This window comes from Eubalaena glacialis, chromosome 19, assembly GCF_028564815.1.
Source record: "Eubalaena glacialis isolate mEubGla1 chromosome 19, mEubGla1.1.hap2.+ XY, whole genome shotgun sequence".
NCBI lineage: Eukaryota > Metazoa > Chordata > Mammalia > Artiodactyla > Balaenidae > Eubalaena > Eubalaena glacialis.
The window spans coordinates 42,680,523-42,702,236 of NC_083734.1; the positions used below are offsets into that span (position 1 = coordinate 42,680,523).

Sequence of the window (21,714 nt, forward strand, 5' to 3'; positions counted from 1 at the left end):
TGGGGCGCCGGGGACGTACTTTGACGCAGCGTTCTTCTCTCTGGGTGGACGGGAGTTAGAGCCTACGCGCAGGCGCGCTGTGGAGGGACGGGGCCTTCCCGCCGAATCTTGCAGCTGCGCAGTTGGTGTTATTGTGACTGTCGGGCCGGGGCCCCGGATGTTGTGGTTGCCGGGGGGAGATGGCGGAGGCTGAGGGGGTGGCCGTGGCCCCAGGCCCAGCTTCGGGGCAGACTTTCAGGGGCCGCCGCAGTATGTCAGGCTCCTGGGAGCGTGACCAGCAGGTTGAGGCGGCGCAGCGGGCCCTGGTGGAGGTGCTGGGGCCTTACGAGCCTCTGCTGAGCCGTGTGCAGGCAGCCCTGGTGTGGGAGCGGCCAGCCAGGAGCGCCCTGTGGTGCCTGGGGCTGAACGCGGCTTTCTGGTGAGAGAACTGGATCCTCGGAAACCCTCCGAGGCGCGAATTCGTCAGGTTTCTCTAAGGCTCTCTCTCTCGCCCCCCTTACTTTCTTCGCTGCACTGGCTCCTTCCTGTACCTGCCTAATTTTGCCTCACCTCCTTCCACTCCTTCCCGCCTGCGGCTTTGGCACCGCAGTTCTCCCCAGAGCTTTCCAGTTGTTTCCCGTGCTTTACCTGCTCCCGCACCTTCGCCCCGCACATCTGGCAGGAGCTTCTAGTAACATCTTGAGCCGCTCGCAGTGAGCGAGGGCGCCTCATTTTAGCCAGGGGAAGCTGTGTCCCGTTAAAGCCATCACCTCCCTTCTCTTGTCTGCTCAACAGGGGTTTGAAGACTGTCTCCAGAGATTTTAGTAATTATTATTGGGGTAGATGTGTGAAGCGTGAGATCTCGAAAAGGTATACATAGGTGTGATAAGAAAACAAACTTGAACGATCTGAATTAGCATGTTAGATAGATATCCTTTCGCCCACCTGGGAAGTTTGCGAAGTCTCAGCGTCCGAGAGCCTCCGTAGCTGCAACTTGAAGGAAAATTGTAAGCTTTTAAAGAACAGTTATGAAATAGTGATTGTGAGATTTCACCCGTTTCAAAGTCACGTATGACGGCAAGTCCTCCCTGTTCCAGGGAATTAGAGAGGCATCCTTAGCCACGGTTTATAGCCAGGGAAATTGAGGGTGTCTAATAGTGTGTGTTTTCCTGAGCTGGAAAAGTGGGGCTACAAGTATGCTTTAAGAATCTGTCTGTGTCATGCTCTGCGAAAATGGAACTGCTGCTTCTCTGAGTTGTCATCACCTAAAGTGGACTTAGGTCTTCATAAGATCTGCCAAGCAGAGTTTGGATTTATTAATAACTAGGGAAGTATTATTGATCAAATTCCAAGGGAACTGAAGTGTAGGGTGGCTTCTACAGCTGAGTTGAAATAAAGCTGTTCTGGATAAGTCTGGAACAGAACAAAGTGTGTGTTTCCAAAACAAAATTGTTTTTGCTAAAAATAGATTTCCTCTTGAAATTCTTGGTTTTAAAACCAAAACGTTTATTATCCTTTGTATGAAAGAAGACTTTCAGTGAGCTGGAGCAAAACGAATAATTCCAAGTTCATTGACAGGAAGACACACTGGTGGTTATTACATTAATCCTCTCACAGTTTGAAGGAGACTCAGGTTAGAGGTGTCACAGCAGTTGTTGCTTGTAGAGTCTTGAGCAAACTTGATGAGAAACTTCTACAGCATTCTTCATTCATTCATTCATTTATTTATTTTTAAATTATTTTGTGTCCCTCATGACTTTTTTAAAGAGGGTTCTTTTTTTAATTTATTTAATTAATTTATTTTTGGCCGCTTTGGGTCTTCGTTGCTGGGCGTGGGCGTTCTCTAGTTGTGGCGAGCGGGGGCTACTCTTCGTTGTGGTGTGCGGGCTTCTCATTGCGGTGGCTTCTCTTGTTGTGGAGCACGGGCTCTTGGCACATGGGCTCAGTAGTTGTGGCTCGCGGGCTCTAGAGCACAGGCTCAGTAGTTGTGGCGCACGGGCTTAGTTGCTCCGCAGCATGTGGGATCTTCCCGGACCAGGGCTCAACCCGTGTCCCCTGCATTGGCAGGTGGATTCTTAACCACTGCGCCACCAGGGAAGCCCCATTTATTTTTTTATTTTGTTATTTTAAAAAATAAATTTATTTATTTATTTATGGCTGCGTTGGGTCTTTGTTGCTGCGTGCAGGCCTTCTCTAGTTGCGGCGAGCGGGGGCTACTCTTCATTGCGGTGTGCCGGCTTCTCATTGCGGTGGCTTCTCTTGTTGCAGAGCATGGGCTCTAGGCGCACAGGCTTCAGTAGTTGTGGCTCGCGGGCTCTAGAGCACAGGCTCAGTAGTTGTGGTGCACGGGCTTAGTTGCTCCGCAGCATGTGGGATCTTCCCGGACCAGGGCTCAAACCCATGTCCCCTGCATTGGCAGGCGGATTCTTAACCACTGCGCCACAAAGGAAGTCTCTCATTTATTTTTGATAGTGCTTCTTCCTTGATCCCCACGTACCTACTTCTCTCCTTGGCTGTCTGTCAAAAACCTTAACTGTAGCACCTCATTCTGGAGCATTTTCCAAAATGACCTTTTCTTCTTTTCCTCTCACCTCCCCGTCCCAACCTCTAACCCCAGACCATTTAGTCAGAACTTCATTTCCTACATTGAGTTTGTACTCCTAGGAAAAAAGTTGATCATAAACCAGTTTGTATCAGAGTGTGACTGATATATAAACACTTTATCAGGATTGAAATGAATCCTGATAAACCAAGGGTTTATTAATGCAAATAGATCAGTAGCATGTATGTTGTTATTTTTGAGGAGAGGGCTTTCCACATCCCCCTTGCCTGAGAGAGTTTTCAAAGTAGAATGTGGGGTTGAGGTCTGCACATAAGGAGCCGCTCTGACAGAGACACATCTTTAAATGTTAGTTATCTTTAATTTACTGGTTCCCAATAGTATTTACTTAAGTTTACTAGTATGCTGTTTAGAATCTCACTCAGATCCCCTTTTCCTACTCTGGGTCTCTTAAAGCATCAGTGTGATTGGTCTTTATCTCTGGCATTTCCTGGTAGCTTGCCTGTTGTGTATCCAGAATGCAGTTACTCCTGTTACATTCCCATCAGGCTCTAAGTAGCTGAGGGAGAGATGTAGCAAAATGAGGGTGTGACTCTTGTGAATGAAAGAGCAATTGGGTATGCCATTTTTGAAGAGGACTCATACCTGTGAAGGGTACAAAATGACTGACCCCAGAGGCTAGGGTAGTTTTAGCATTGGAATTCACAGGATTGTTTGTTTTAGGAAATGAACTTCCTTGGAAGGTAGTGTGAGGTTCAAAATAAAAGTTAGACTTCACATTCCAGTAGCATCAAATTGAATATGGGTGTTGACGTTTTGCTTAGGAATGTCGAAGAGTAACTGCTTTGTTCTCACTTTATTTAAAAAAGCAATTTAGGAAACACAGGTGGATCCATTAGCTCAGGTCAGAGAAAAATCAAATCTGAAACATTTTACTTTTCTTTCATTATTTGTTTTGAATAATGATATGTCATTAACTGAGGTGTTTTATACATTTTGAGGTATTAAAAGACTGGATAGGAATACAAACAAATCATCAGAATTCAGGTAGGTAGCTCTTAACTTTCAGTGTTCTGTCTTCTCATTTGAGGTTTTTCCGTACCTGTGAATGTGCCCTCTTACATATTAATAAAAAACAACATAAAAGATAGGGATAGATGTAGATGCCTTGCTCCTATAGTATTTCAAGGCTTTCACTCTTATTTTCAGGTTCCAGAAAAATTATAGTGATCACATTAGAGATCTTCCAGCCTATATTGCTTCTAGTCACTTATATGTTATTTTCCCTAGTGTAATAACAGAAATGTCAGGCCTTCCTTATCAGTAGCCTATATTTTCATTAGCCTCAGCACCACCTGTAAATGAATGATTTGGGGGAAGAATATGAGTCAGCAAGAGTCTATCGTGACAGGATCAGAAAAGAAGAGTTTCAGTAACTTTTTAGTTTGACTCATAAGATGAGGGGAGGACAAAGGAGCCCTGGAAACGTGTGTGAACTCTAAGCCTTCGCACCGCCTCCTGTGAAGTACATATGGTTCAAGGAGGGCTAGATGACTGCTGAACTCCTTTTCAGTTTTTAGCATTCTGTGATTCTAGGTGGTCTTTAAATTAGGAATATTGATTTAGAGCAATCCACAAGCTGTTTTTTTGTGCAGATCTCTGTTGGGATCTGCTTTTACAGTCACTAGTCTGAGTTAACCAATCCCCCCCATCCCCCCAAATAAAAAAAAAATGACCGGAGAAGTGATTAAAGGTATACCGCAATGCTGATCTAAAAGGTTAGAATTTTAGGGACTTCCCTGGTGGTCCAGTGGTTAAGACTCAGTGCTCCCAATGCAGGGGACTGGGGTTTGATCCCTGGTCAGCGAACTACATCCCACATGCTGCAACTAAGAGCCTACATGCTGCAACTAAAAGATCCCGCATGCAGCAACTAAAGATCCTGTGTGCCGCAACTAAGACCGGACGCAGCCAAATAAATAAGTAAATATATTTTTTAAAAAGGTTAGAATTTGAGTAAAAAGTAATAGTGAGAGATAGGAGATGGAAGGGAGGGCCTATTTAAGTGGAAACATTTGTTCTGTGAAAAAAAAATCTACACGTCAAATTTCAGATGAAATCTATTGAGCAAATGTTTCTGATGATAGTTTTTGGAGGGTTCTTTTGCTTTTGATAGCAGGGAAGACTCCCAGAGATGCCTTGGCTTACTTTTTTTTTTTTTTTGCCTCTCTTTTGCTGTCAGTTTTTATCTGTTCTGATTATAAGGTTGGGTGCTTGCTTTTTTTTTTTTTTGAATTTTATTTTATTTATTTTTTTATAGGTTGGGTGCTTTCTGTCCATTAACATAAGGTAGGTCATTTGCAGCTAGCTGGTTTCATTTCTGGTTTTGTGCAAGCAACAACTATCAGTACACGATATTGGTTGGGTTAATTTTTTTTCGTTCTAATTTACCAGTGACTGGCTCATTAACCAGACAGCCACAAGTGCTGTACAATAATGGGCTTTCTGTCCCTATAGGATGGGATGCTTTGTTCTGAAGTGCCACTGAGTGACGCTTACTCCATAATAACAAAGGAACCCAGAAATATTATCTTCTTTGATTGAAAATAGACTTGGGATCTTTCTTTTGTTTATGATTATAGCAAACTTTAATTTACCTGTACTAATGATGAGGATCCATGGTATATTTGACCTCAAAAAAATTGTTTATTTTTGAAATTTCTCATGATTTTTCTGGACACCAGATTGTTTTTCCAAGGAGTATTCTATTTAGACTGATAATTAATTGGATTTTAGCCCATAATAAAGGGGATGGACAGTTTATAAAAAGACAAAAAACCCAAATAATAATAAATCAATGGATATATAAATTTTTACGTATTAGTAATAAAAAATTCTAATATAAGTGGCAGTGAGTTACTAATTTCTGCCTATTAGGTTTTTAAAAATGATAGTATTTAATTCTGGGCACAATATGGAAAAACTGGTTTATGGTTGATAGGAACATAAATTCAACAGCCTTTCTGGAAAGTAATTTAGCAACATGTATTAAGATGCTTAAAAAGTTGTTACCTTTCAGGGGCTGGGAGAAATGGGGAGTGATTGCTAATGGGCATGGGTTTCTTTTTGGGGTGATGAAAATGTTCTAAATTAGATAATGGTGATAGTCACACAACTCTGAATATACTAAAAAACATTGAATTAGTTTAAAAGGATATATTTTATGGTATGCAAACTGTATCTCAGTAATACTGTTACAAAAAAAAAAGTTAATGCTTTTTGACCTAGTACTTCCATTTAAAGTGGTTAATCATAAATAAGGTCAAAGATTTATGCTCAGTGATATGTTCAGCTTTACTTTATTACATCAAAAATTGGAAACATCTCAGTTCAATTAGGGAAAGGTTTAAAAAACTAATTGTAGGGGCTTCCCTGGTGGCGCAGTGGTTAAGAATCCTCCTGCCAATGCAGGAGACAGAGGTTTGAGCCCTGGTCTGGGGAGATCCAACCTGCTGCGGAGCAACTAAGCCCGTGTGCCACAACTACTGAGCCTGCGCTCTAGAGCTCACGAGCCACAACTACTGAGCCCGCGTGCCACAACTACTGAAGCCTGCGCGCCTATAGCCCATGCTCCACCACAAGAGAAGCCACTGCAATGAGAAGCCCATGTACCGCAACAAAGAGTAGCCCCTGCTCACTGCAACTAGAGAAAGCCTGTGCGCAGCAAGGAAGACCCAGTGCAGCCAAAACAAAAAACAAAAAAAAACCCACCTAATTGTATCTGTGTATGATGTAATCATTTTCAAGTTGTGGATGCTTTTTCTGGTGATGAAGGAAAACATGCCTATGTATTTTTAAATGAAGGAGGAGGTTTTTAAACCAGATATTCTATATACTTCCATGGAGTTTTTATATTTGAATATTTTTTTAAATGAAGAACCTCTGTTGCCATTTTAGGGTATGTGTGTAGATAATAGGTTATTTTTTAAACTTTTTACTATGGAAAATTAAAAACATATATATAAGCAGACAGAATAATAGTATGTATTACAATTGTACCCAGCTTTACAATTTTTCAATTCATGGCCAATTTTGTGTCTTCTATACCCCAGTTCTTTTCCGCCTCCTCCTTTCTTGTTTTGAGGGAAATCCTAGATGTCATGTCATTTAATCTCTTAAGTATTGCAGTATGTGACCCTGAAAAATAAAGATTTTTAAAAAAATCACTACCATTATCACATGTAAAAAATTAATGGTTCCAGTGTTCAAATTTTCTCATAAATGTCACTTTGTTTTTTAAACAGTTCTTTGGGGTTAGCATCCAAATGAAGTTCACATATTGTGACCGATTGTTCTGTTTTTAACATCTCTTTTACTCTGTTGGTTCCCTTTCAGTCTTTTTTCCTCTTTGCAATTTATTTGTTGAAGAAACCAGTTTGTCCTGTAAAGTGTCCTACAGATCGAATTTTGCTGATTGCATCCCTGTGGCATAACACGTTCCCCTGTGCTCCTCTGTGTATTTCCTGTAAATTGGTAGCTAAATCTAGAGTCTTGATCAAATGTAGTTTCAAAAAAAAATTTTTTTTTTTTTGGCAAGACTGTTTCATACTGGTGATAGTGTACTAATTTTATTTTTATTTTCTTCCTTAATTAGTAATTATATTTTCTAAAATTTCTCCTGTAAACATGCTTGCCTTTAGAAATATGAAAAAAATAAATATCATTAAGGAAAAATCTATTGTGAGCCTACAATGGGTAGAAGGAGTAATGGGCTATGGACAGTAACCAAATTAAATAATTCACATGTGGATATCCAGAGTTGACTGCATTTGTAGTTATTTTTGCTAAATTGGAAAGTTCTCATGCTGATTATAGTTGCGGAAAAATGTTTTGCATGTTGTCTTATCAAACTTGTACACTGTTATATCTGCATGTGAATTTTTTGGCCTGTGTGACTAGACATTGCAGGACTAAACTAATCCAGAGGAATCCTCCCTTATTTTTCCTCATTCCTTACCTATACCAATCTCACAAGTACTTTATCTTCAATGTTGTCTTGTCCTTGTACATAGTTGCAGAGTTTTTTTTACAGGTAGGCTTCCAAGTTACCTCCATAAAATAAAAGTGTAATGTGACTTTAGTATATCCCAAACATGTGAATCTGAGATTGATATTTCCTTTTTGTTTAAGAATTTAGTATTGAGGGCTGAAGGAAAGGAGCACACACTTATCCATATTCTTTTATATTTGATAGACCCCCTAAGGGAATTAATAATATTTGATATTAATTGTCTAGTTACCTTGGAGAGGTAACTCTAGTGGTTTGAGGTGGTCTTTCCATTAATTAAGATTTTATCTATATGGAAGAAGCTATTTTTCCAAGAATTGTTATTTTACACCACACAGAAAAACTCTTCTTCCTCTTAAGTTTCTGCATTGGCTTGTTCAAGGAAAGGTTATCTTATATCTGGCTCTAAAATTGAATTATGGACCAGGATTAATCTGGTTCAAGAAGATGCTCACAGTTTCAGCCTTCATGATCCAGAAAATACACCCTTTGTAAAACTCTTTGCTGATTCACCTTTATCTGCAGGATAAAATCCAGTACCCTTTGTCATGAAAGGCCCTTCATGATCTGACTTCTGCCTCTCTCCCCATACTCATCCCCTCCCTCTGTTCTTTAAGTTTCAGTTCTATCATACTACTTGTAGTTCCCTAAATACGTCATTCCAGCTGGCTCTTCTCCCTATCTGAATGTCCTCTCTTTCCCTGCACCCTTTTGCCCTGTTGTCTTACCATTAATCTTTCAAATCCCAGCTTAGATGTCCTCTTTGTTATCGTTAACTTGTCATGCTATATTACAAACACGTACTGACATAAATACACTTGAGAGTATGGTCCATGTTTTACTCTTTTCTGTAATTGGCCTACTTACCACAAGGCCTCAGCATATAATAGGCAATTAATGAATGTTTGAACTGAGTTGAAGCATAGGTGGGGGCTCTAACTGGTTACTAAAATAGTCCAGCTCTTGGAGAAACAGTATTTTTATTGCCATCATCTTTGGAAAACTGACCTTTCTTAGGAGAGCTTAGTATCCTTTCCCTACCCCAATTTATATTTGTGTTAGTAATCATGATTTGGGAAGTAGAGATTGCAGACAGTCTGGATTGCCTCCCCAGAGAGCCCTTTCAAGTACTCCAGAGAAAACAGTCGTGCCACATCCTGCTGCTGGGACATGGAAGCAGCAGCACTGGGGAGCAAGATGCTCTCGAGCCCTTCTCCTTGGCCTTGTTAAATTTCCTTGTTTGTTGGGATGATGGACTGGCTTTGGAGAGAAGATTAATGGCCTGGGGCAGCTCTAGAGGCTTAAATCTATTAAACTGCTTTCATTCTGTAATCTCTATAATTACAGTATCCTTTAAGTGATGGAGTGGAAATATTGGAATAGGGTTGTCATTGATGACTGGATTTCTAAGTTCTTGGTTTCTTCCATCCCTCATTCTTTGTATAGTTTAAAAAATTATGTGACATAGATTCATGTTCATTGAAAACAGTGCAGAAACGTCTAGACACCAAAATTAAAGTTCCTCTGACAATTCCTGCTTGCATATACGTATTCACAGATACAGATAAAGCTTTTTTTTTAATGTAAGGATTATACTCTTAGTATGGTGTTCTGTGAATATGTCATTAGGTCATGTGTTGAGGAGAGAAGAAGTCATTTATAACCAACTCTTGGTCATCCTTACTCTTGTTTGATCAGTTGCTGTGATGATAACTAACAACACTTCTACATTGTAAAACTGAACAGGACATATATTAGGCATATATTAGGTGCCTTGTATTTTCTTGTCTTTTTAGCAAGATCAACTATGAAAGTTTTTCTTTTTTTTTTAAATTTTGTTGTTTTCTTGCTGCTTTTCTAGTTCTCTGTTCTTTTTTTTAAATAAATAAATAAATTTGTTTATTTATTTATTTATTTATGGCTGTGTTGGGTCTTTGTTGCTGTGCCTGGGCTCTCTTTAGTTGCGGTGAGCGGGGGCTACTCTTCGTTGTGGTGCGCGGGCTTCTCAGTGTCGTGGCTTCTCTTGTTGCGGAGCATGGGCTCTAGGCACGCAGGCTTCAGTAGTCGTGGCACGTGGGCTCAGTAGTGGTGGCGCACGCTTAGTTCCTCCGCAGCATGTGGGATCTTCCCAGGCCAGGGCTCGAACGTGTGTCCCCTGCATTGGCAGGCAGATTCTTAACCACTGTGCCACCAGGGAAGCCCAACTATGATATTTTTATAAGTGATTAAGTATGTTGTTTCTAATACCTACAAATAATCTTGCATGATTTGGTTTTTTTTTTAAAATATTTATTTATTTATTTATTTGTCTGCATTGGGTCTTAGTTGCAGCATGCGGGATCTTCATTGAGGCATGCGGGGTCTTTCATTGCAGCGTGTGGGTTTCTCTCTAGTTGTGGCATGTGGGTTTTTCTCTCTCTAGTTGAGGCGCGCGAGCTTAGTAGTTGTGGTGCGCAGGCTTAGTTGCCCCCGCGGCAAGGGGGATCTTAGTTCCCCGACCAGGGGTCGAACCTGTGTCCCATGCATTGGAAGGCAGATTCTTTACCACTGGACCACCAGGAAAGTCTCCTGATTTGTAATTGTTAACATCACATATAGATGAGGAAACTGAGGCTTAAAGAGGTCAAGCTAATTTATTCAAGGTCATCAACTCAGAGTGGCTGTTCAGAGAAATAAACTCAAGTCAGTCTAAAAGCCATGCCTCACTGCCCTGCTGAACCGCCTCTTGTGATGCATTTGGCTTCCCTCAAGATCTTAGAACAGTGTTTCTCAAACCATCTGCAGTGAAGGACTAGTGTTGTCATTTTCCCCAGTCTATTTCTGAACAATACTTTTGTAAAATACAATATAAATGAGTTACTAGATAAGTTTAAAATGCATACAAAATACAAGCCCAAATATACCCTTAGATTCAAAATTACTTGGTTAAATTGCTATAAAAATTTCTAAATTCTTACTTTCAATTTCTATACTTATTTCCTCACAGTCTGGTAACGTCACTGGACTACAGACACTCTACAGGGCATTGCCCTAGAGGCTTTAGAGTTGGATCATAGAAAGACTCATAAGAACTAGCTTTTTTTGAAAAAATTTTTTTATTGTGAAAGATTTTAAATATATAGAGGTAGAGAGAATAGCATAAATAATCTCAAGTACTCATCATCCAGCTTCAGCAATTATCATCTCATAGTCAATCTTGCTTCCTCCTCTTTCACACCCTTTCCCTTGCCAAACTATTGTTTTGACACAAATCCCAGATATCATTTCATTCATAAATATTTTAGTATGTATTTCTAAAAGATAGGGACTCTTTAAAAGCATAACTTCCATAACATCATAGCCCCCAAATTATAATAATTCCTTAATATCTTCAGATGTACTGTCAGTGTTCAGATTTCCCATATTTTTTGTAAATATCTCTTTATGGTTGATGCCTTCTAATAAGAACTAGCTCTTCCTTTATTCTCTTAATGTGATACATTGCAACTGTTGAGTTTTTGTATGTTGAACCACCCTTGCATTCCTGGAGTAAATCCCAGAAATTGGTCATGGTGTGTAGTCCTTTTAATATGCTGTTGAATTCATTTTGATAATATTTTATTGAGGATTTTTGCATCTATATGCACAGGTATCGATATACTTTAGTTTTCTTGTAGTGTTTTTGTCTGGATTTGGTATCACAGTAATGTTGCCCTCATTAAATGAATCAAGAAGTGTTCTCTCTTTTTCAATTTTTTGGGAAGAGTTTGAGAAGGGTTGGTGTTAATTCTGGAGAACTGGCTTTTAGATGTAGCTTCAGTGCTCACTTTCTGTGTGACCTTGACCAACTCATTTTACTTTTTTGAGCCTTAGTTCCTTCTTCTGTAAAAGGATATCTAATTGCATTAGGTGCTCTTTAGTGCATGTCTGTCAGTTTGTTGCCCTGAACCAGGGTCTAATTTGGTAGAAAGATGTTTGCTTTCATCAAAACAGCTTGGTCAGTACAAGAATGAATTTTGGGAATTCCCTGGCAGTCCAGTGGTTAGGATTCTGCGTTTTTCCCTGCTGAGGGCCCAGGTTCAATCCCTGGTCGGGGAACTAAGATCCCACAAGCCGTGCGGTGTGGCAAAAACAAAAACAAAAAATGAATTTCTCCTTGAAATTAATAGAATCACAGGCTTGAAAGTTGAAATGGGCTTTAAGAGGTTATTTGGTTTAGTCCTCTGCCTTTACAGAAGCAAATTATTATCTCTGCACCATAGGTAAAATAGCTGAAGTCCAGAAAGTTTAAGTGATTTTTCTCAAGGTGTATAACTAACACTTAAGTCTGTTTACCACAGGACCAGTGGTGCACATATGGTCTTTTCTGAAATTAGCTTAATTGGATAATAATCTTCTGTTCTTCCTTCTCTTTAGGTTCTTTGCCCTGACATCCCTTCGTCTTGTGTTTTTACTTGCATTCAGCTCAATGATCATTGTGTGTATAGATCAATGGAAGAGCAAAATCTGGCCTGAAATAAAAGGTAAGTCTGGTAGCATTTAGAACAATCTGAACCGGAAATGGCTTTCCTGTCATTTTTACCTTTAGTTTTAGGGGGTTTGGGGAGAGTATGTGGAGCTGGGAATATCTTTTGAAGTCTGAATTATTTGCTTTAGAAGACGTTTGAAGGGCTAGTGCCCCATCTGTAGTTCCTTAGAGCTGAGTTCCGTCCTTCTCATTGTTTATTAAGCTCAGGAAATCTTTATCCGCCACGTGAGATATTCTTGCCCTCATAATTGGCCTGAGGAATAAATAGTCCTCAAGTTGTTAAAAAATAATTCTCCTCACTGGGTACTACATCATTACCAAGACAGTATCAATTTGCCTCTGAGAAATTTCTTTTAAATTGTTTATTTGCAAAGCACTAAGTTAGGTATTATGACTTAGATAAAGTCCTCTAAGATATGGTTCCTTTTATCCAAGATGATACATACGTAAACATAAGAAAAGTTACAGAACAGCACCAGAGATGTCACAGTGCAGCATGTGATCAGTATGTTTGTCATGTATTTTGGCCCTAGCTCAAGCCTTGAATGAAACAAAAGATTTGGACAGGTAGAGAGATAAGTGTGTTTCTGTGAGGAACCAGAAGCTGCAAAGCATCTCCTGAGGGCAGGGAACTGATCATTTTCACCGGAGTGGAGAGGTCATTAAAGGGAGTGCTAGGAAATAAAGTATGTTGGGATTAGATTTTATAAGGGCCTTTAAGTTAGGCTTAGAAGTTTAGACTTTATCCTATAGATAGTGGGTGGTCCCTGATGATTCTTTTATTAGAGCTATATGCTGAGATGATATTAAAGATTAATTTGAAAGCATTTTACCCGACCACGTGGAAAGAGAAAAGGGCGAAGAAGGGAGACTCTGGCTGTATCTGTGTGAGAAGTAGTCAGAGAGGTGTCAGTGGAAACAAACGATGGATGGCTTGGAGAGCTGTGAAGAAGGAAGACATGTCAAACTGATAAATAGAGGTTAGGAGAGTAAGGGATAACAGCAGCTTTGGGATTTCAAAGCTAGGAGAGTAGCAGTGGCATTACAGTTAGATGTAGGCAACGTCAGGCAGGGCAGTTGGTTTGGGTGGGGAGTGAGAGAGAGGAAAATTGATGTAGGTCGGACATGGTAATTTTGAAGTGTTGGCAGAATATTCAAACCAGAGTATACAGCTTTTAAATACATTCCCATCCTATTTTGCAGAGACTTTAAGGAATCAGGTAGTTCACCCACCTGTCTTATGGCTAGTGAATGTCAAAAGACTTTACATCATTGATTGTAGTTAATGGGTCTCTTTTTAAAGAGAATAGGCAGATTTCTAGAGTTGAAGTAGTCATATAATGCCTTCGTAACCTGGCACACATTGATACACGCAACCCAGACACACTTGAGGGGTGGGATGGACCTTTTTTTGTGTGCACCTTGGCTCTCAACTGTAGTAATTAGAAGGGGCCCTAATGCTCCATTTGGATCCCCACCCCATCCCACCAGAGAAAAGAGCAGGCATCAGCCATCATTCCCTTGTCTGCAGCTCCCTAACTCTGGCAGTATAACATGGTGTCTCCTTTTTATTGTCTGTTACTGTTTTCTTTTCCCCAAACCTATTAAAACTTGAGCTATCAGACCAACAGCCTAACATTTTCATGTTTAAGTTTTCCTTACCAACTAATGCTGGTGTTTGTTTTAATATTGTAGTGCCAAGACCCGACGCATTAGACAATGAGAGGTATGGAACACTAATTAAATCCCTTTTTGTTGCTCTGATTGATTCTCTTGTTGTAATATTCTGGTTATAAGTTGTTAACTCCATGTTCTAGATACAAAGTATAAGCTGAGAACCTAGTCTGTTGCAAATAATCATTTTAACAAATCCTCAAGTTCAGGAAGGAATATGTTAAGATGGCTAGTGTCCTCTGATATTTACAAAAGATGTTTCTGAGAAAGAAGCATTACAGTGCCCCATAACCTGACATAACCAAGTAATTGGCTGCATTATTCAGCTCTAGTGTGAAAACTTAGAGGCAACTTACTTCATTTGTCTCCTGGCTTTTATACCAGGTCATTTAGTGTTTTCTGTAACCTCTGGCTGTTTAAAGTTCCTGGTCTGAAAACACATTGGTTCCTGGCATCAGCAAGCCAAAGATTCCCCTTGTGGCTTACAGCTCCTGCTTTCATTTCTCAATTCATTCATCTCATATATTTGACCCAAAGAATTTTCTTTGCCGTGGTTTATTTTGGTTTTGCTTTGTTTTCTCTCTGAGGGTCACATCCTTTGCCTCTCCCCTCTGCAGCAGTGGTATCAGACTGTGCTTTAGTTTTTTCCCTGGATTGCAATCACAGTGAATTGCAATGGTCTGAGCCCAGGAAAGATGTTTTTAAGCACAAAGGGCCTTGGAGCTGGTGGCAGGTTTACACATGTGGATTGGGCTGCTTGCTCATAGGGTGGAGTTGTCAGAACAAGTTTGCCCTCCTAGTCCTTAAATTCCAGTTTCAACCTGGTGAGCCAAGAAGAAAGTCATGCTTCACCTCCAGAGCAACTAGGACTAGACACTTCCCAGCCCCTGTTTAAACCCAGAAGGATTGGCTGCCTTCACAGTGAGATGCGGGGGGAACCTTCAACACACTCCGTTCACAGCTCCCCCTTCTCTCTCCCATAGCTGGGGCTTTGTGCACCCTCGGTTGCTCAGCGTGCCCGAGCTCTGCTACCACGTAGCTGAAGTCTGGGTTAGTGGGACCATTTTCATAAGGAACCTTTTGCTTTTCAAAAAGCAAAACCCAGGCAAGGTAAGACTCTTCCCTTTTTCACTCTCATTTCTGGCTCTCAGTTCAGTTCATGCTAAACTGAAACAGCCCTTTTACTACCTACCCTCGTTCAAGAAAGAAAAGACCATGGTGTTTGTATAGACAAGGGAAGTTGTAGGAAGGGGCTTCTGACTAAGACTAAGGCAAGAGCTTGATGATTCCTTCTTTGGGTGCTTGCCACTTAGATTAGGCCATCTTCCTGCCCCAAGATGGGAAAGAAAGCTTGCTTGTGTGCATTCTGTGTCATTAAACATGTGGTAGGTGGTTGAGTTTTTTATTTTATTTTACTTTGACTTAAAAAGCCCACCACCAACACTTGTTTTCAGAGAGAACTTTTGGCTGAGTCCTATTCAAACCAGTTTGCCAGCATGAAAGGTGCAGCCCTGTGGGGTTAGCCATGTGAGAAGAGTTTGAATAGAAGTGGACATCCTCCCTTTCCTCCCAAACAGAATCACCACTGGATGCAACAGTAGCTAGGTACATGTCATTCTGACATGTCCATGCTTTACTCAGAGGTCATAAAGAATCATTTCTATCACATCTCCATCTTACCCGCCCCCCCATGCCCAACCCAGTCCCCTGCCTATGGCAGAAGCTTAATACTGTTTCCTGACACCCCCAGTTCTGCTTGCTGAGCTGTGGGATACTGACGTTTTTGGCTGTCTTGGGCCGCTACATCCCTGGGCTCCTGCTCTCCTACTTAATTCGTAAGTATGGTATATACCTCCCCCACAAGCTTACCCTACTCATAGCTTTTCCAGCCATAGCTAACTCTGGGTTTAGGGAGAGGACTTTTATATTTTGGTTCTCCAGGAAATGACCTTTTTATATTTTCATGTCCTGTTTAGTGTCATGAAAATATCTTTCTTCTTACCTGTATCAGGCTCCCCACATATAAAGTCCTTTTCTTACCAAGTCAGCTTTAGAAACTGATGAGGGTCCACTAACATATATTGTATTACCAGCTATAAAGGACTGTCTGTCCCTATTTCAGGAGGGAATTTTTAGAGTCAGTGTATTGTATAACAGTAGACCATAACACTTAGGGGATCCTCTACTAGGTTCTGTTTACCCTGGAGCACTTTTTTTCCCCCTGGAGCACAGTTCTGTACATTTAGTTGCTTCATATTGGCATGAACTCTGTCTGCTTGAGACTGGAAGAACTGAGTAGTGATGGCCCTGGCCATTATATATCAGAAGCTCACATGATTTGTTGTGTATTTGCTGAGGCGTTGTTACCATTTGGCCTTATTTATGGCTCAGCAACACCCATATTCAAGTGACAGCACTGCCTGGTTCTGCCCTCGATGTGTCAGCAGCGTACTCTGCTATGCACAGCCCTGTAGGTGACTGCAGAAGTCTCTGCCCTCCGGAACCTTCACATCCGTGAAGATGACCAGCAGAATTAGAATTTGTGTCCAAGCCCTGAGGACACGATAGCAGAGGGACAGTCAGGACTGTTTCATGCAGCCCTTTCTCCATTCTGCCACTCTTTCCCACTCCTCTCAGTTGTCACCGTCATGATGTGGCCCCTTGCTGTGTACCACCGACTGTGGGATCGAGTGTATGTACGGCTGAAGCCAGCTCTGCAGCGGCTGGACTTCAGTGTCCGTGGCTACATGATGTCCAAGCAGAGAGAGAGACAATGTAAGTGTCAAGGGGAAGCTTCCTTCCACTTGGGCAATTTGGGGAGGAGAAGGAGAAGCCCGTAGGTCTGACGTAATAGGTCCTTGAACATGGAGAAGTGGGGTGTGGTTGGTGTGTAGGGGGTTGGTGGTAAAAGTGACATTCTATTCCAGGGAAATCTATGCAGGCTTACTAGTTTTTCCCGTTTGGAATTCTAGACGCTCCCATTTTAAACAAATACGAGAAAAGTTCTCCCAAGTCAACTAAAAGACAGACAGTGAAGATATTCCCAGTGTTAGCTTCTTTTTATGAAGCACGTCCCATGTGCTGGCTGCTCTGCATGCGTTGTCTTACTTAACGTTTATAACAACCTTGAGAAGAGGGTGGTATTATCTTTTTCTGGTTGAGGAAACTGAAGCTCACAGTTAGTAAATGGCAGAGCAGGTCTTTCAAACTCCTAAGCTCGGCCTCCATTCAGTACTGAAAGCTGCCTTCCAAAAGTGATTTAAAACTGGCTTCAGAAGCCAGAAGTGTACTAGCCCAGGATCCTCAAACACACGAGGGACAGTCATGCGAACTTTTCCCTCTCTTCTGCGGTACGGTCAGGTTGGGTTTTCATTAAGCCCTGGCCTTCTAAGAGCCCTGCACATGGGCACCAAGGCCCAGCTCCCCCTGACGCAGCCAGTTGAATAGTACCAGTCCTCAAAAGGCTGATTCAGCCCAGGTGGGGCATCTCCCTTTGCCCTCTCTGTGACAGTGTCCACTTTACACATTGACATCTGGTCTGTCCCTAGCTGATCCTGAGAGTTGTTGACAAGCCTGGTAGTTGATCATCTGACCAGAACAAGAAGGGAGGGATGTTGGAAGAGAGATCTTTCTCCTGTGTTATCAACTTACCTTGCCACTTAGGCTCAGCAGCTCCTCCCTCAGGCATTGTTATGTAGGCTTAGGGGGTTCATTCTCGTGTTCTGATTTTATGCCTTTGAAATCCAAAGGGGGCAGGGGTTTCCCCTCAAGGGAAGGTGTCAAGGCGTTTTTGCTCTTTCCACATAGTGCGCCGCAGAGGTATACACCCAGAACGTGCTGGGGACAACCACAGTGACAGTGAAGAGGAGCTTGCTGCCTTCTGTCCTCAGGTATCTTGGGTGTGGGAGCTGCATCACTGGCCAGTTTTTTTTAGCTCCTTTTTAACCATCTGGCACTCATGTTTAGACAGTAACCAGGTTTTCAAGCTCCCTGTGGGCTCTCCAGGGACCCAGCGTCTTGCCCTTTTCCAGGGACCTCACTGCCCCAAGAGCAGTGAGGAGAGAAGCTAGTTTTATATTGGGACTTTGTATGTAGAATCTCAATTTGAGCCTGGTGACCAGCACACCCTCTTCCATGCCTCCTTTTAACCCCTGCCATCATGGCAGAACTTCTGCAACTGGCGTGATCATTTTTTAAACAGCCCAGCTCGCCTTAGGTCAGGCAATGTGTGTATCCTCCTGGCCACCTGTGAAAAGTATTCTCTGGATCAATTATTTGCTTAAGAGTAAGTGGCTGGTTGACACCCAAGACTGCTTTCCTTCCTGTGCTCAAGACTGATGAAAAAGGGTGTTTTCCCTAGGGGAGCAGCCTAAAAGGGGTCAAGATTTTGACTCAAGTGCCCATGCATGCCTGGTTACACTGTTGGCCTTAGGGTAGCCTTTAGGGCCAGCTCATTGGTGAAGCTGTAACTGGGGAACTGCACTGGTTTCTAATGGCACCATCTCTTCAGGCGTGTTGGTCTTTTCTTTTCCTAAGCTGGATGATTCTACTGTTGCCAGGGAATTGGCCATCACAGACTCTGAGCACTCGGATGCTGAGGTCTCCTGTACAGACAACGGCACATTCAATCTTTCACGGGGCCAGACACCTCTAACAGAAGGCTCTGAAGGTAGAGGAACCTTGGACCCAAGTTGATATTGGCCCTGACTGTTGCCTCTCAGCTTCCCGGGCAGCGGGGATACTGCCCCCGCTTTTCCTGTTTTCTGAGCTGTGGATCAGGTGGCAGAGCAGCTTTAGGGGTATGGCTCCAGCCAGATGGCACTGCTGCTCTCCTGGGAATCCTCAGTCCCTTAGTAGCCCCAGATTCTAGGCTTATGGGGGACATAGCAGAGGAAGAAAGGGGGAGTTCTCTGGCCAGTAGAGGTCACAGCAGCCTGTAAGTGGAGGGGGAAAGCTGACCAGTGCCAGAAATCCAGGGTGGAAACATCTGGTTACTTGGAGATGACTTGGTGGGGCTGGGGCACAGGAAGGCCAGGCACTTGCCATGTCTCAGACACTCCTCTGTTCTCCCAGACCTAGATGGTCACAGTGATCCAGAGGAATCCTTTGCCAGAGACCTTCCAGACTTTCCTTCCATTAATGTGGATCCTGCTGGCCTGGATGATGAGGACGATACCAGCATCGGGATGCCCAGCTTGATGTACCGTTCCCCACCAGGGGCCGAGGAGCCTCAGGGCCCCCCTGCCAGCCGGGATGAGGCTGCACTGCCGGAGCTTTTGCTTGGCGCCCTGCCTGCAGGATCCAACCTTACCAGCAACCTTGCTAGCCTGGTCTCCCAGGGCATGATCCAGCTGGCCCTGTCAGGGGCCTCCCAGCCAGGCCCTGCTGGCCTACCTCCCCGGAGAGCCACAAGAGGTGTCCTCCGGGCCCCCAGTTCAGACCTGGACACTGATGCTGAGGGGGATGACTTTGAACTTCTGGACCAGTCGGAGCTGAATCAGCTGGACCCTGCCAGTTCCAGGAGCCACTGAGGCAGAGACTCCCCTTGGGGGTCATTGTGGTTTAGGTTTTTTTTTCTCCCCATTCCACTTAAGGTGAAGGGGCAAGGGAAGAACCCAGGTCCCAGCCCCTGAATTATATATGTATGCTCAGTGGCCTGGCAGATGCTCAGAGGCCTGATGAGAGAGGATACTCACTCCTCTGCTGCCAGCTGGACACTGATTTCTGAGCTCAAGTCACTGAAGTGAGAGTGTGCTCCCCTGAGGGACACTTCTCTCCATCAGGATGGTGGTATTTTTGGGGAACAAAGTAGTCAGGGGTATTGGTTCCCTTTTGAGGGGATGCTGCTGTGTGCTTCTAAGTATGGGTGCTCAGAAGCCCTCAGTGATAGATCCGTTCCTTCCTTCCTCCCTTTATCATCTCCCGAGAGCTCCAAGTCAGGCAGCTGGGAGAGTTACACTGTCATCTTCCTCTTTTGCTAAGCCATGCTTTGATTTGCCTTTTTCTAAGCAAGCTTGTCCTTTGGTTCTGCAGAGCAGGCCTGTTCCCTCTGCCCCAGCCCATCCTCATTTCTTGAGGCCTAACCTCCAGTGCTCCTAAATATTGCTTGTGAAATTTAAGAATGTGAACATGAGGTGGGGGTGGGCCTCTTCTACATTACTTTGGGCCATGGGGTCAGCTGGCTGGGAGGGTGAGTGCCTCTATATCTCATGGTCTCACTGAATCTTTTGGAGCTGCCTGGTTATTTTTGGTGCTGCTAACCCCTGGCTCCATTTGCCCATCAGCCTGAGCAGTGAGCAAAGCAATACCATACCATACCCATTTCCATGTTCCTGTTCCTTCCCCTGCTCCTCCTTTGGAGAAGCAATAATCCCACATGGGCGATGTCAGAGTAGCACTTTACAAATGGCTCAGTGGCATTCATCCCAGGAGCCACCAGCTCTTCTTGCACCAGCTATTCTTACTCCTTGTTCAGCTCCTTTAATAATTTTGTTTTCAACTCCTTCCCAGTTTGGCAGGGCTTCTTTTAAGGATGAGCCCAGTTAGCAAGAATGTGTCTATAATCAGCAGAGACCCCTGTAAGGGGTATCTGTTCTACTGCCCCTAATAAAATCACGTGAGACAAAAATTAAAAAAGGTCATTAGTTCTAAACCTGTGCCTCCCCAATCAGAGCTCAAGCTGAACTCTTCTGTCCTCTTTCCCTCTGCATTAACCCTTTGCTGATCCTCAGGGACCACTCCCCCAACACCCCTATACCTGGGTGAGGGATATTGGACAGAGCCCATTTTCACGTGCTGCAGGTGGGAGTGTGCTAACATGTTTGCTCTTGGTTGATGGACAGGGTAGAGGCCAGGGAGTGAAAATAGTCAACGGTGAGAAGGGAGAAGAGCTAGGTGTCTGATTCATAGTCACTTCCCTTTGTGGAAGGTTAGGGTAATGGCCTCTCCCCACTTTAGTGTTCTCAAGCAGACTTTGGAGACCTTCTCTTCCCAGAGCCCAGATGTCTTGCAAGTGAGCTCTGATGTGGAAAAAAGCAGGAGGTGTGGGAAAGGGGTGGGACTTTGTGTGTTTGCATGAGCGTGTTTAGCTTCGGGCCTTGGGAATTGGCAAGAGGGAGGGAAGGAAGGAGAGCAAAATCTTTGGAAGGTGTTTCTTGTACCTGCGGATCCTGCTCTGAATCTCCTTAGTCCTCCACTGTGAATTGGGATGGGGATGAGGGAGGGAGGGGTGCTGGGGAATAAATCTTGTATGAGAACCATCTTTAAGAGACTGATGTTGAATGGTGCCTTATCCTTGATAGGTCTTGTTAATCTGAGATGATATTAATTTGAGGAGGTGATAGCCTCAAAAGAGGAAGCCCATGTGCGAGGGACCCACCTGCCCATCCCTGTTTTTCCTTCTGTGATGGCCAGAACAATCACCATGGTGGGAGGCTACTTCCCCTCTCCAGGAGAGCCCAGATGTGAGCATAACCGGCACTCTTGGCTGGCATCTAGCCTGCAGTTCCGTCATTTCTAATTCTGAATATTGTCCCCTAAACGTGTGAAGACAAGCACAGGTTTCAAAGGCTAATGAGATTTTAGGTAATAGAAGCTTTAAAAAGTAGCACCATGCCCCTCTGGATTGTTTGAGCCTGCAACTCAACAGCTGCTCTTTGGCCTTCAGCTGACCTCAGAAACTAGAAATACTTATTTCAGGCTTTGTCCCATTGGCCGATGTGGGCAGGAGTGGAAAGCACCTGCCAGGTGTTGCCATAAGATTGTCTCGGCCAAGAGGAAACTTCTACAAGCATTGTGGCTTAAGAGCAGCCCCCTCCCAACCCTACCTTCAACCACAGCATGTGCTGAGCGCCCCCTGTGTGCGAAGCTCGGTAACGGGCAAATAAAGGCAGCGTTATTCTTTCCAGGGCGCTCACCCGTTCTATT

At 43.2% G+C, this 21,714-nt stretch overlaps 1 protein-coding gene across 2 annotated transcripts; it reads left to right on the forward strand.

Moving 5' to 3' along the window:
- The first annotated feature begins 150 nt into the window (after nucleotides 1-150).
- On the forward strand, nucleotides 151-20,996 carry RETREG3 (reticulophagy regulator family member 3). 2 transcript variants are annotated; one of them, XM_061176244.1, is made up of 10 exons: nucleotides 349-418; nucleotides 4,860-4,888; nucleotides 12,003-12,109; nucleotides 13,810-13,840; nucleotides 14,772-14,898; nucleotides 15,539-15,623; nucleotides 16,426-16,563; nucleotides 17,596-17,678; nucleotides 18,325-18,457; nucleotides 18,862-20,996. In XM_061176244.1, exons 3-10 carry the CDS (start codon nucleotides 12,055-12,057, stop codon nucleotides 19,317-19,319), a joined length of 1,110 nt encoding a protein of 369 aa, XP_061032227.1. In that variant the 5' UTR covers nucleotides 349-418; nucleotides 4,860-4,888; nucleotides 12,003-12,054; the 3' UTR covers nucleotides 19,320-20,996. The 2 variants fall into 2 exon arrangements, with proteins under 2 accessions (XP_061032226.1, XP_061032227.1); XM_061176243.1 differs by lacking the exon at nucleotides 4,860-4,888 and having other exon boundaries at nucleotides 151-418.
- Nucleotides 20,997-21,714: the final 718 nt, after the last annotated feature.